Genomic DNA, 13,608 nt, shown 5'->3' with positions numbered 1-13,608 from the left:
GAGAATTACGTCCAAACGCAAAGTGCTCACTCTGCAGCATGCTTTAAATTATAATGTATATAATTATATATGGATATGGATATTTATGGCAATAGATAGATAGACAGACAGGCAGATATGCATATCTTGGAGATAGATGTACCTTTTTTACCTTTCTCAGAAAAAAAATCATAGGAATGGTTATTTTCTCTGAGTTTGACTGCATTCCCATTAGCAGCTAATTACATTCTCAGTGCGCTGCAGGCCAAACAAATAGCTGTTACTTTTGTGTTCCATGGCACCCAGCACAGAACTGGGTGAATAATACATGCCCAGTAAATTCTGAGTCATTGATTTGTTGACTGACTGACACTATGATCTACTGATCCTGAAAGAGACTACAGCCAAAGCTATTAAAATACCGATATTACATGGTCATTTTCTTTCTTTCAGTTTCCATTCAGATAATTGAATTTTTATATTTAGGAAAAGGAAGCTGCTTATTGTGATCAAAAGCAGGGCCACCTTTCTCATTATGCTGCACAGTGGCCTTGTGACATCTGAGCCCCAGTTGCCACAAATGTAGTAAAATGGGATTGATGATAATTACCTTCAAAGTTTCTGGCAAGGGCTTGGAAATAATCCATGTCCCTAGTTTAGCATCTGGCACGTAGATGTTCCTCCAACAGTGAGAGTTGGATAATATCGTTACTGTCATCATCTTCATGATAAGTGGTTTCCTCCAAGATAAGCAGATGTAGGTGAAAGCTGTACTCTGGGAAGGAGCTGGCCACAGATGTGGAAGATGACAGCACCCCTTTTCCTTTTGTTGCACGTTGATATTAAGGGACTTGATCTTGTTTAGGTCCCCATCACCGCAAATTTCCTCTTGGTTCCTAAAGAAGCTGCATCCCATCAAAATTCTTTGCCTTTTCTGAGAAGGCTTTTTCTCTTCTAGGGACCTTCATATTGGGTCCATTGATAGGGAATATTCCAACCTTCACTGCCAGGAAGATGTGGGCATTCAGAGGCATGCAGCCTCCTTCAGGGGGTGATAGAAGGAGCACACAGGCAGATGAGCTCCAGAGATGTATTCAAAGTTGACCCAAGTGGCCGGGCCAAGACCTTTCTTTCTCTCTGCTGCTGCAGCACATCACGGGGAAGAGATGGAGTTAGCCAGGGCTAAGATGAAGGTAACCAGATGGTAGACAACTCCCCACGCCTCACACCTCACAGAGCAGGTTGACCTGGGGTTGTCAGTTTCCATCTCTGGAAAATGGGGCCGTGGTTGTTTCCATATGTGGCTGATAGTAAGTATTCATTAACCACCTGCCAGCTGTTAAGCAGCACACACAAACCATCTTCCCTGCTTTCTGGGGTCTCATATTCCAAAGCCCCTTCTTGCACAGACCCATGTGAGGATTGTGGAATGTTATTATTTCTTCAGTGTTATAATTACATGTGAACATGATCGTGAGGTTTCAGATTGTTCTTCCACTTTCGAGGAGCAATTTGTCGATGATGGGTGCCTAGTGATTTTTCAGGTGTTACTTTTGGCATGTGCTTTTTTTTCTTATTGAGGTGCAATTCACATAACATGAAATTAATCGATTTAAAGTGAAAAATTCGGTGGCTTTTGTACATTCCTAATGTACAACCACCACCTCTATCTCGTTCCGAAACATTTTCATCTCCCCAGGTTAAAACCCCATACCCATGGTCCCCTCCTCCAGCCCCTGGGAACTGCCAATCTGCTTTCTGTCTCTATGGATTTATCTGCCTTGGATATTTCATATACATAGAATCATACAATATGTGACCTTTTGTGTCCGGCTTGGTGTATACTTTTTGGCACAGACTAAATCTAGTGCTTGAACTTGCTGTTTCTAACATGGTTTTGGTTGTAATTAACTTCAGGATAAAAACTCCCTTATTCTCTCTCAGTATTTACTGAGCTCAATGCATAAGCCCACTTTGATACCATTCCTGGCCATCAGCCCAGTTGGGTAAGACCAGACCCAATTGGGCTGATGGCCAGGAATGCTAAAAAGACAACTCTTTATAAAACCCACCCCCATCCCCCATCAATCCTAGTCTTACTCCAAACAGGATTTCGACTTGGCAGAGCCTTGGAGATGTGTCTACGGGCTCAGGTCTCTCACTCTGTGGGTCCCAGCATCAAGGTTTATTTGGTCCATGGATGATATGGAACTGAACATCCAGACCAGTGTGTCTTATAGTTCTGCACCTGTTCTTGCCCTTTCTTGTTCTGTTCATCCTCTCAGCACCTCCAGGGTAGAAGGTCCTTTCCATGGACCTCTCCTCATTAGTGGACATGAGCTGGAACCATAAGTGTGATTAGGAAAAAGTGCTTGATTTTGGATCAGAGATCCCTTCCTTTTCTCTGGCAAATTGAGTCTCAATGTTGCCAATATTGAGTCTCAACCAACCCAAGTGCTGCCTTTGAGAATTACTGTGTTTGGCCTGCAGTGAAAGGCAGTATGACTGAAACACCAAGAGAGTTAAGGCACGGTCAACAGGACCATATTGTATGCTAATATTTGACATGCATTGTCTCACAGCAGTCCTGTGAAGGAAGCATTCTTTAGGTATCATTACCGCATTTTGCAGATTAAGGAAAGTGAGACACAGAGAGTTTATGTGATTTAAACCAAGATCACACACCCAGAAAGTGATGACATGAAAAACAAATCCTGACATTTTAGTCCATAGGTATTCATCTCATAACTACTCCAGATGCTATATTTTTCAAAAGAGCAGGTTTTATAAAAGTACATTTACAGACCAATCTAAAGCCAACAGGGTCACAACTGGGCTGAAATCCCTCCACGCTGACACCAGGACTTTCTCCAACCAATGCTTCGACTTGGTGCATATTCCTAATGTGGAGCTGAAGGGTCAAAAAGAAATAGAAATGCTTGTAGAGCCCAACCTTGAGCTTCTCAGAGACAGTGGGTATCCTAATCCTCCACTTTGGCTGCAAAGCAGGGATCTAAGGGGATGTATTGGAAAGATCCCTGAATCAAGAGTTTGGAGACTCTTGGCTCCATGGCTAACCAGTTAGGTGGCCTTGGGGAAATCATTTTCCCGTTCTCTACCAGTTTTCTCATCTCTCCTTTACAAGTTGTGTTTGATACACAATATGGTCTCTTCCTGCTCTCAAAAATCTACAACTTACTCCATTAAACAGTTAAGGATTTCCAAATCCTTCATAATGAGAGCGCCCTTGAATCATGTCTTATTTTCCAGCTTCTATTTGCTAGGCAAATGGGGCGACAGATCAGCATGGAGTGTTTTACTTACCAAGTCCAGGGACTAGTCAAAGGCTGTCATATCAGAGGGTAGGCAGTTGGGTCTTCCACATGTGACAGTCAGCTGCTTACCTTTCCTCAAGATTCAGGCCTCCGACTGCCATCTGGCTGAGTCACAGGTTGCCCAGGGACATGCCTGTGGTTCTTGGCAGGGTCAGGGTTGGGAGTTTTGCCAGCAGAGCATGATGACGTTTAGGTGATTTGCAGATCTCCATGTTTTGGTTTAGTCTCTGGGTGTGTCTGGCAGCCCTGCTTCTGCCTTCTGCTAACCCCAGCCTGAGCCCACTCACTAGAAGGCCGTTTGCACAGCGGCAGCAAATGCTCAAAGATGCCATAGCCAGGCGGGGTGAAATGTTTATCGTGCAGTAAAGGCATTTTCTAAAGAGCCTCTTTAACAAGTTCTTTGCAACCGCCATTGCAGCTGTGTTTTGTGGCTGCTTCTGAAACTAATACTTGCTCACGTCCCAATCTCTGAGAGTGTGCAACGCACAATATTTACCTTTGCTTGTAAAGACAAATCCACCTTTCCTGCGCATTTCTCCCATACACTTTGCAAATGAATCTCTAATTAAAACTTTAATAATTTAATGTGTATCATTATTGGATATTCTGCTATGACCTTAAACCAAATTAACCCCAAAATTCCTTAACTTTGGCATTTCAGCAGGAGATCTTAATTTTTAAAGGAAGTATGGAGCTAAATTGGACAGATGTTGCCATGGCAACCCTGCTGCCAGCAGCCGAGTTGCGCTGGGACCAGGCTGCTAAAGGCTTATGATGGGACCGCAGGCGATACTAGGAGAGTAGATTGAAAAAGATGATTGAGCTGAAGGTCAGGGGGAGAAAAACCCACTAAATCCCTTTATTAGAAAGGAAACGTATAGATTATCAAATGCAGTTTGTAATACCAGGGGCAGCCTTTGAAGGGAACAGCATTGGAGGCATGGTGTACCGTGGGAGAGCTCACACTACAGTCTTGCTGAAGGGGAATCATGACCTGCCGTGTTTTAAGTGTAGTTTATGTGAGGAGGAGTACCGCCCACCAGACTGTGTCTTAGTATAGGAAACTTCTTTTCTCTAGCTGCCTCTTAAGCTTTTCTTTAAAATGGATCCTGAAGAGAATCCTGTGTTTTCAGACAAATGCTTGGATCTTCAGACAAGTCAAGAGCTCAAGTTGGATCCAGGACAAAAGCTGGGCAGGAAAAGGCCCGGATGGCCTGGAGCCAGGATTCACACTGTGAGATTCACCTCCCTTCATTACTTCCCAGAGGGACCCAGGGATCACTCCAGCTCCAATGGTTGTTAGTGGGAGAGTCAGAACTAAAACCCACATTTCCAGCTCCATCTCTAGGACTACTCCCACTCCATCATATTTCCTCACTTGTAAAATGAGAACTCTGGGTTACATGAGGCCTCCGGTCCTTCCAGCTGTGGAATCATATCAGTCTCTAACTTGTGAACATAGCTAGGACTGCCCAAGTGCGCAGTTTCTAAGTGTTTTCAGTTGTAACTCTGCAGTGCACTGGATAACACCAGGAGATGGATTCGTCTTCTTTTCCACTTTCCCATTCTGTACATATCTTTCTAAACAATGGAACTTACAGGACTATTGACAAAAATAATGGGGAGAAATTCTATTCAACCAATCTCTTCTTGATAGCTTTCGATTATATAATTTGTATCAAATAAGAGGGATTTTACAACACGTTTGCTTAGGTGCCCGGATACATCATGTCTACAAATAAAAATTTTATTTATAATCTACAAATCTCAACTTAAAAAAATCTCAACTTAAAAGTTTTATTTGTAATCTACAAATCTCAAAAAAAAATTTTTATAATCTACAAATCCAAGAGTGTAAGTGAATGCATTGGCTGTAAGAACACGCTTGAATTCTTCAGCAAGCATTGCTCGCTTGGGAGTTGTCAGTAGGACGTGGCGGGTCTCTGGAGGTGCCAGGTCTCAGGATCACTGTGGAACTCTGATTTAGAGGTGCGTTGTTTTCTCGGATGCCATTTGGTGTGAAAAAACACAGAATTTAGAGTTAGACTGTTCCAATCCTGGTTTACGGACTGGGCAAGTCACTAAGTATGAGTTGACTTGTGTAGAAAGCGGGACTATATCTAATAAGGCTGTTGGGTGAATAATATGCAATAAATGTAAAACACCTGGGATAGCACCTGGAAAATTGTAGAACCACGGTAAATGTCAGTTTCCCCGACAGGCTGCAGAATGTGCATATATATATTGAAACTGTCAAGCAGAAACCTGTCTGTGGGTCAGAATTATTATTCTCCATGTTTGGGATAAATTGGAAAGCCTAGAATTCAGTGATCTTTTAGCCAAGTGCCTCCTGCCAAGAGCAAATGTCAGGAAGAGGGCTACTCTCTGACGCAAGTGTAACCAAATTAAAAATATATATTCCTTACATTCTTTACTTATCATTTGTGTCATTTACCCCAGGAATATTTTAATGAAAATCAAATGCATCCGGTGAGCACATAACTGAAGATTGTAAGACTGAAACAGAAAAAAAAAACACAAAATTTTACCAGATTCAGTGTCATCAGTGTAGTTTTTCATTGTAATGCTCTTTACAATTAAATATACAAAGGGAGTCAAAGCATGAATAGTACTCTAAAAGTATTAGCCAAGCTCTGGAGAATTTTCCACACACCAGGGCATGAACAAGTCCTAAAAGCACAATAACTGAGCCTGGCATAGAAAAATATGTGCCATCCATCCACCCCAGACAGAAGACCCTGGTACCCAGCCCACCATGAGTGCGGGCACATCTTTCTGAAGCATCCAGGTCACCTGGGACCTACTGTCACTCTCACACCAACACATCCTTTGACACATGCATTTGGGGGATTTAAGACAGATGGTTGTGAAATGCTTACAATGTAACGCGGAGTGCAAAAGGCAGTGCTCCCTTTACGACACACACGAATTCCCTGGACTTCATTAAGATGCAGATTCCAATTCAGTAGGTTTGGGGGTGGGGCCTGAGACCCTGCATTTCTAACAAGCTCCTAGGTGATGTTTCTGCTACTAGCTGGGACCAAGGGTGACACCGTAGATGGAGAATCCCAATTCAGTTCAAGCACGTGTGCCCCTAGCAAGAAGGTGTGTGGGAGAAAACACATCAAAATGTTAGCATTGGTCATGAAATGATGGGTACTTCGTTTTCTTCTTTATGCTCCCATGTTTTTCACATTTTCTCTAATGACCACCATTTAATAAAAATACTAAAATTTTAAAAAGAAACTATATTGTATTAACACACACACAAACAAGAAACCAGCTAGTGTCCAATTATAGGAGAACTGTTAAATAAATTGTTAAATAGAAAAAACAAAGTATTATATATCCACTAATATAATTTTTCCAAGAAACACAATCCATGTCTTCTAAAATAAAGTCCCTGTATGCACAGAAAATGAATAAAAATATCAAAATGGTACCATAAGTTAGTTATTATTTTGAAAACCATGGTATCTATTATTTTTTTATGCAGAAAAATACCTATTTTCAGATGGCTTACCCTATAGGAATTTCATACTAGGGCATCTCTTCACTTTTCCTTATCCAGATCAGTTACACAGTTGGCAAGCTGCTTTTCAGGCATTGTTCAGAGCTAATATTGCCAAGAAAACAGACAACGAATAAATAAAATAAATCAATAAATTACACAAAGCCCGCAGATTACAAATTCTCCTGCAGCCAATCACAGCTCTTATCTGGGGTCTCAGCCCTTGTTGACCTGCTTCTAGGGCACCATCGCCCAGAGGGACCGGTTAGTTTCTGTCACCCACTGTGTTTCCCTGCTGTGCAGGTTATGGGGGCCATTGTTGCATTGCATTCATTTCATTCCACTTGCAGGAAATCTCGCTAAGGCACATAGGTGTTTGAAAGGACTCTGCCATGCATGCCATGACCATATTGCTTTCCACCAAGGGGACTGTTGAGGCAGAAGATAAAAAGGCAGTAAGATCTGTACAGTGTGATAAAGTGAGAACCGCTCACCTTCTCAAAGAAGGTCCCCTGTAGATCCCTGTGATTTCTGTGTGATTAATGTGCAAATTGGCAATAGGGTGCATGTGATTCACGGACCTTGTGGATGCGGTAAACAACCCGAGGGTAGGGAGAACTGTTTTTAGTCTCTTTTTGCATCAGATGTTTTCCACCATAAATCTATTTGGCGAACAGATAGTACAGTTTTGGCAGAAGATAAGATAATGGTGTTTCTCTTAAAATGTGTAGTGAAGAGAAAAATTTAATAACGTTGAATATCAAAGGCTTGAAATACTTTCAGTAGTTTCAATACTCTGGTCTCCCTTTAAAAAAAAAAAACAAAAAATACAGTCATTAGTCATTGTGGTTGCAGGTGTCTAGAGTCTAGAAAAGACTAAATTTAGAGTCTAAGTCTACATTAGCTAACAGATTGGAATGCATAAAAATAATCATAGAGGGATAACTCTGTCACTGAAAGCCTTTTTAATCTGTTCTTGATTTATCTAGCGCTAACACCTAATCTGAGCAAATGGATTCTATTTTCCATTGTATTTTTATGTTGTTCTATTATTGCAGTCAGTAAATATGCACTGGAAATATTTTGGTAAAAGAAGAAAATATGGCACAGATTCCAGACATAAGGTGAGGATCAGGGCATCCTTGATTTTTCAGAGGAATGTCGGACAGAGGCAGAAAGATACAAGGGAGTACAGGTGGCGACGTCCTTCTCTGTTTCTATAATGTTCTTAAGGTCTGTAAAATCAGAGTGTTAATTTCAGCTAGAGAAATAGGAATTCATTTCTAATGGACTCAGAGAAGGATGGAGGAGTGATCATTTCTTCCCTTTCCCAAGTAGGTCATTCAAAGTGTTTGGCTTTTCCTCTCTGTAGTCAGTGCCATTTCCTTAGCACCTTGTCTTTATTAGCATTGTTACTTTCAATATTTTGGTGATTTATATCTGCCGTCATTCTTATCAACAATATTCCACCTGCTCCATCCCTTTTTTTGTGTGTGACAGGGATCAGGTAAATTGCTGACATGCTAAAGCTGAGTTATTTGTTCCTTTGAGGTCAGCGAACATCAGAGCAGACAGACAGAGCCCTTGGTCTCCACCTGCTGGTGGCCGGCGTCGCTGCAACCACCCTGTCAGGTGTAAATCAGATCCAGCCAATGAGGATGCCTATTAAAATTATTTAACAAAGGAGAGGTGATAACATGTATATCTTGCACTAGTAAAATCGGATACAACCAAACTGATAGTTATATAGAGCCATAGAGATAAATCAGGGACTCATTATTAACATTCTATTTGTATCAAGTTAAAAAATTACTTTTGGTAACCCCATCGATACTTCACAAAAACATATTCTCTTCGGGAGCTATATCAATCCAGTTGAGAGTAAAATCCAATTACTAATAGTATGTGCTTGGAACATGTATGTAAGGAAGGGTTTATGTATAATAACTTGGAGGAGTAGCCTGTCAATACCATAATGGCTGCTTTTTGATCTGTAACACTGTGTCTGTGTGTATGTGTGTATGTAGTGGTATTCACTGTCTGCATAGTATAGAGCCCGTCTGGTTCGAAGCTGTTGAAACCAGGGGCATGTTCACTCCATAGGTGTGATTTTTCCAGACAGATGGAAAGCATACAAAACTTAGAATGATGACAATACAACTTGTTTTCTACATTTGAGCTCATAAGTTCATTGCATGCACATTGTCTTTATGTATAGTTGCCGATGAGGAAGAAAATTCATTAGGTCCTTAGGATCCTGGAGAGAGCTTGTTGGTTTCTCCAACAGTAAAGCTAAGAGCAGTTGTTCATTACTCTTCTTAGAATTAAGATGCCCTCCTAATATATATTCTGAGTATTACTCTTTTAACAATGGTAACAAACATATATATATAAAGACCCGTTTATGTAAAACAAGAGATGCAATTCTCTTAAATTTTTAAATTAACTTTTTATTATAGGAATTTTCAATCATTCACCTAAATATAAATCCCCCTGTACCTGTTACCCCACTTCAGTAATTATCAGCATTTATAATTCACCTTAAATAAGTATATTACAATTCAAGTAGAAGGATTACTTTTCTGAAGTCATGTGCTTTAATGCCAGAGTAGAAAAAAAAAATAAATGCCATGTAATGGCCAGTGGCTGCATTTTGGATCATTGCATACCGTATGGAGAGCCAAATTCTCATAATAGGAAATTCTCCTAAGAGAGGGAAGTAAATTTCTAAGAATATGAGTAATACTTATAACAAATACTACATTGTTAGCATTATTTTTCATTTCTAAAGTAAAATGTTGCAGAAAAATGTATTCTGCAACAGGTTATTTATTTATTTTTCTTTTTTTTAATTGAAGTATAGTTTGTTTACAATGTTGTGTTAGTTTCCAGTGTACAGCAAAGTGATTCAGTTATACATATATATATGTGTGTATTCTTTTTCAGATTCTTCTCCTTTATAGATTATTACAAGATACTGAGTATAGTTCCCTGTGCTATACAGTAGGTCCTTGTTGGTTATCTGATTTCTATTTAGTAGTGTGTATACTGCAATGGGTTATTTTTATAAATAAAAGTAAATTTGAGTCAGAAGAAAGTTGTTATTTTAAAAAGTGCCCTGCTGTGACTGTAGGTGTGTAGCTCAGAATCTCCATGTCCCATTTCTGAGGCCCGATTGGCAGGCACTCTCCATCACCCTTTTCAGTATTCTGGGTTTGACAGTTAATATCTGCAACATCAGAGCTTTCCTAACTTAGTAGGACAGACTGGGTAGAATTTATTCAATAAAGAAAAGGAATGGCTAATGCTAATCATATCAGCTGGCAAGATCAGTTTTTGAAAGATGCGTCCTGAGTGTATCATATAAGACCAAGCTACAATTCTCCTTCTTTCTCAGTCTTTCTGATTTGAACCTCTCAAATCACGTCTGCCAAACTGATGTGAGAGTCTTGTTCAAGACTTGGACTCCATAGCCAATCTGTGCAAAACTAAAACTTCTGATTGCACTTTATTTCATTATTACAAGTTTTAAATACTATTTAAAGCTCTTCTGACTGCGTTCCAACCTTAGAAACAAAATTCTCTTTTTTTCTATCTTGCTTTTCTCAGTAAAGGACCCAAAGTCTGATTTGATTTTTGGATTATATTGCATATTTGATGACGAAAATGATTTTCCCTTCATTCTCAAGAGGTCTCGTTGAGAAAGTTCCTAATTTTTTTTTTTTTTTTCATGGCTGTGATTTAGCTTCTGGGACCTTTCCCCATGAAGATTTGAAAGTTCATACTAAAATACAGTTTTTCTAAATTCTGACTTTGTGTGATGAGGGTACTTTCAAGTGGCTTTCTTCCATGACCCAGGTAGTATCGGGCCCGGGCCCCTTCCACTTCATCACTCAGATAGCCTCTACAGCCTTGCCGCCCTCTGCTTTCAGCCAACAAAGCTAGAAAGAGCTTGAGGAGGGGACCACGCACACCTTAAAAGCCATGTCTCAGGAGCGGCATGTGTCACTTCCATTCAAATTCCATGTGCTACACCCAACTGCAAGGAAAGCTGAGGAATGCAGCATTGTTGCGGGCCAGGAGGAAGAGGAGTCAGGGTTTGTTGAACAAATGGCAGACTCTGGTGTACCTGCATCCTGGGCTTCAGGACATGACAAAGAAAGCCTGGAAGTCTGATGGCCTCGGCGGAGGGGAGAGACGTGAAAGGGCTGAGTCTGACTCTTACTGAGGCCCGTGGAGACAGACACAGCCTGTTTGGTTTCTGCTTTACAGCTCATCCCTGGAACGGATGCTGATGTGACGGCTGGGCCCTTGGTGCCGGCAGCCGAGGGGGCCCCCGTTGGGGAAGCAGAGACAGAGAAGGTGACTCTTCCTGCTGGAGAAGGAGCGAGTTCAGAGGAGGCCAAGATTGACACCGAAGCCGCAGAGGCTGTAGATGGTGACAGACCTCAACCGGTAGAGACAGAAGCAGCAGCAACTCAGGTACATGTCCTAGTAAATGGAGGTTCTAGGGAGATACCGCCCATTGAAATCCTCTGTCTGTTGGTTAATGGTGGTACCTCTGTGGGATGTGGAGTCGTGGACAGTTGGTAGCCGTGCTGTGGCACTGCACTCCACCAAAACGAAATAGTCCATTCTCAGGAAGAGCGGCCGCAGCATTCTCTAGTATCAGCATTGCGAGGCTGCACACGGGCCCCTACTGCTCTGGCAGACTGGGCTTAAGCACGGGTAGGGGCAAAGGAAACCGTGGAATAACGTGACGGAGAAAAGGAGTGAAGCACAGTGAGAAGGATGAGAATGGGGGAAGGAGGAAGAGAATATGATAGAACAAATACAGGGCTGTTGGATGCAGTGAGAAAACAGCCACAAAGTGCTTAGCCAGCTGCCAGGCACATGGTGAGAAGCCCGTATTAGTAGTTAAATCATATTACTGTAATTACTGTTTTGTGGTCATGATTTTTATTACAGTGCCCCAAACTCACCATTAGGCTCCTTGCACCAAAAGCCCACCCCTGTGTTGGCACTTTCAAAAGAAAATGGGTCATTGATACGTACATGAAGTTGGAGTTACCCAAGTTCTTCATTTCTTCAGAGAGACACTCAAAGGCAACAAATGCAGACGTTCCTAACGTGGAGCCTCAAACCCAGGAGCCAAAGCAAGGACCGCTTTTCTGAAGCCCATGTTCTTGCTCTTCTAAGTAGAAACAGTGAAGAGTTGGCTTAATGTGAGGCTTTGCTTTTTCCTGATGATTTTACTCATAATAAATTTCCAATAATCTCTCCAGAGTTATTTAAAGCTTGAAATTGAATGATCCCTTCAAACAGCAGGTAGCAGTACTCCTTAGAGAAATAACTCATACGTATATGCCGTTTTTCCGTTAGATTGTCTTTGTCACAATGCCAGGCATATTCCTGTACGTATTGCTATGCTTGTTGAAAGAGTGTATTGTTTTCTCCAAATTGAGGAATGGAGGTGCCTGTGTCCACTGATGCCTGAGGATGTATCGAACTTGATCTCCAGGCTTCCATTATGCTAGCGAAATTCCCCTCAGTGCTCACCTTTGTTAAAAAATGAAAGAGAGATCTTGATCCTTTGGTTCTGCTTTTCCCCCCAGACAACACCGTACTTACAGTGGTTGGTGGGACTTGTCATCCCTCAAGTTGTCACTGCAGTGTGGGCTCTGATGATAATCGACAAGCAAAGGACAGGCAGATTATCTCCACACACGGGCCACCAGATCTTTACCAACAATATGGTTTCAAGGAGAAAAGCAGTCACAGGAGGTGAAATGTCAGTTTCAAGCGAGGGTTACTATTCGGTGGGACAAGAACGGACCACTGCGAAAATGAGAGCGTCCTTGGAGTCCTACTACATTCCCCTTCAGGATTGTCCCCCCACCCCATGGTGACTCGCCCTCTCTCCCCGAAGCCTCCTATCCCACTTCCCAGTTTCCCTAGGAAAACCTCACTCTTACCAAACTTCCTGGTTGTTCAAGGATCCAGAAATTAGTCCTACTAAGGGCTTCTGTCTCAGGAGAGATAGAAAGGAAGCCATGTCGAGAGGAAGGTCCTGCAAGGTGGAAGGGCCAAAGGCCAGAAGAAGGGAACAGCAGGCATTTAGCTGAATGGGGGAGGTGGGGACAGTGGAAGCAGGCAGCGTCGGGTGGGATAGCGGCCACTCTTGGAGGGTACAGAAGTCTTCTTTCCCAGTCGCTGCCAACCACATTTTTCTTCCTTTAGGAGAAGGTCATCCCTTCGGTGGTCATACAGCCCGCCTCCAACAATGAAGGGGAGGGAGAACACGAAGAGACCATGGGTGCAGAGTTCAAGGAGGCAACTGCCGACACGGCTCTTCCGGGCTCCACCGGCGAGACGCCAGCGCTGGCCTCGGAGGAGCAGAAAGCGGGCAAGGCCTCCCAGCCGGCCGCCCCCTCCGCAAGCGAGGCCTTCCAGGAAGGGCCTCCCGGCTTCCTCTACAAGGTCTAAACATTTCTTCTTTTTATTTTGTTTTTTTTTTATTTTATTCAATGTCAGGAAAACGTAATAGAAAAATCTGTCACTTTGGATGGAGAGCAGAGTGAAATTAAATTTAGCCCTACTTGAGAACTGTGTACCATTTGATTTGCAGTTAACGAGGTTCATTGTTTAGTTCAAAAGCTTGTGCGTTTGGTTGTCTTATCTGCAGGAAGGGATACATTTGCAGTGCCACACCTGATTTTTAAATATATTTTCAGTTCTCTATGACCTGCGATACAGTTTTAC

General features: G+C 42.1%; 1 protein-coding gene across 3 annotated transcripts in view; it reads left to right on the top strand.

Moving 5' to 3' along the window:
- AMPH (amphiphysin) overlaps positions 1 to 13,608 on the top strand; it is a 179,786-nt gene that overhangs the window by 158,451 nt on the left and 7,727 nt on the right. For all 3 annotated transcript variants that reach the window (XM_036864432.1, XM_036864433.1, XM_036864431.1), the window contains 2 exons: positions 11,119 to 11,328; positions 13,087 to 13,326. In XM_036864432.1, coding sequence (XP_036720327.1) covers positions 11,119 to 11,328; positions 13,087 to 13,326 — 450 coding nt within the window. The remainder of the gene's footprint in view (positions 1 to 11,118; positions 11,329 to 13,086; positions 13,327 to 13,608) is intronic.

Source organism: Balaenoptera musculus, chromosome 9 (genome assembly GCF_009873245.2).
Source record: "Balaenoptera musculus isolate JJ_BM4_2016_0621 chromosome 9, mBalMus1.pri.v3, whole genome shotgun sequence".
NCBI lineage: Eukaryota > Metazoa > Chordata > Mammalia > Artiodactyla > Balaenopteridae > Balaenoptera > Balaenoptera musculus.
This window is presented reverse-complemented; position numbering and strand designations above follow the sequence as displayed.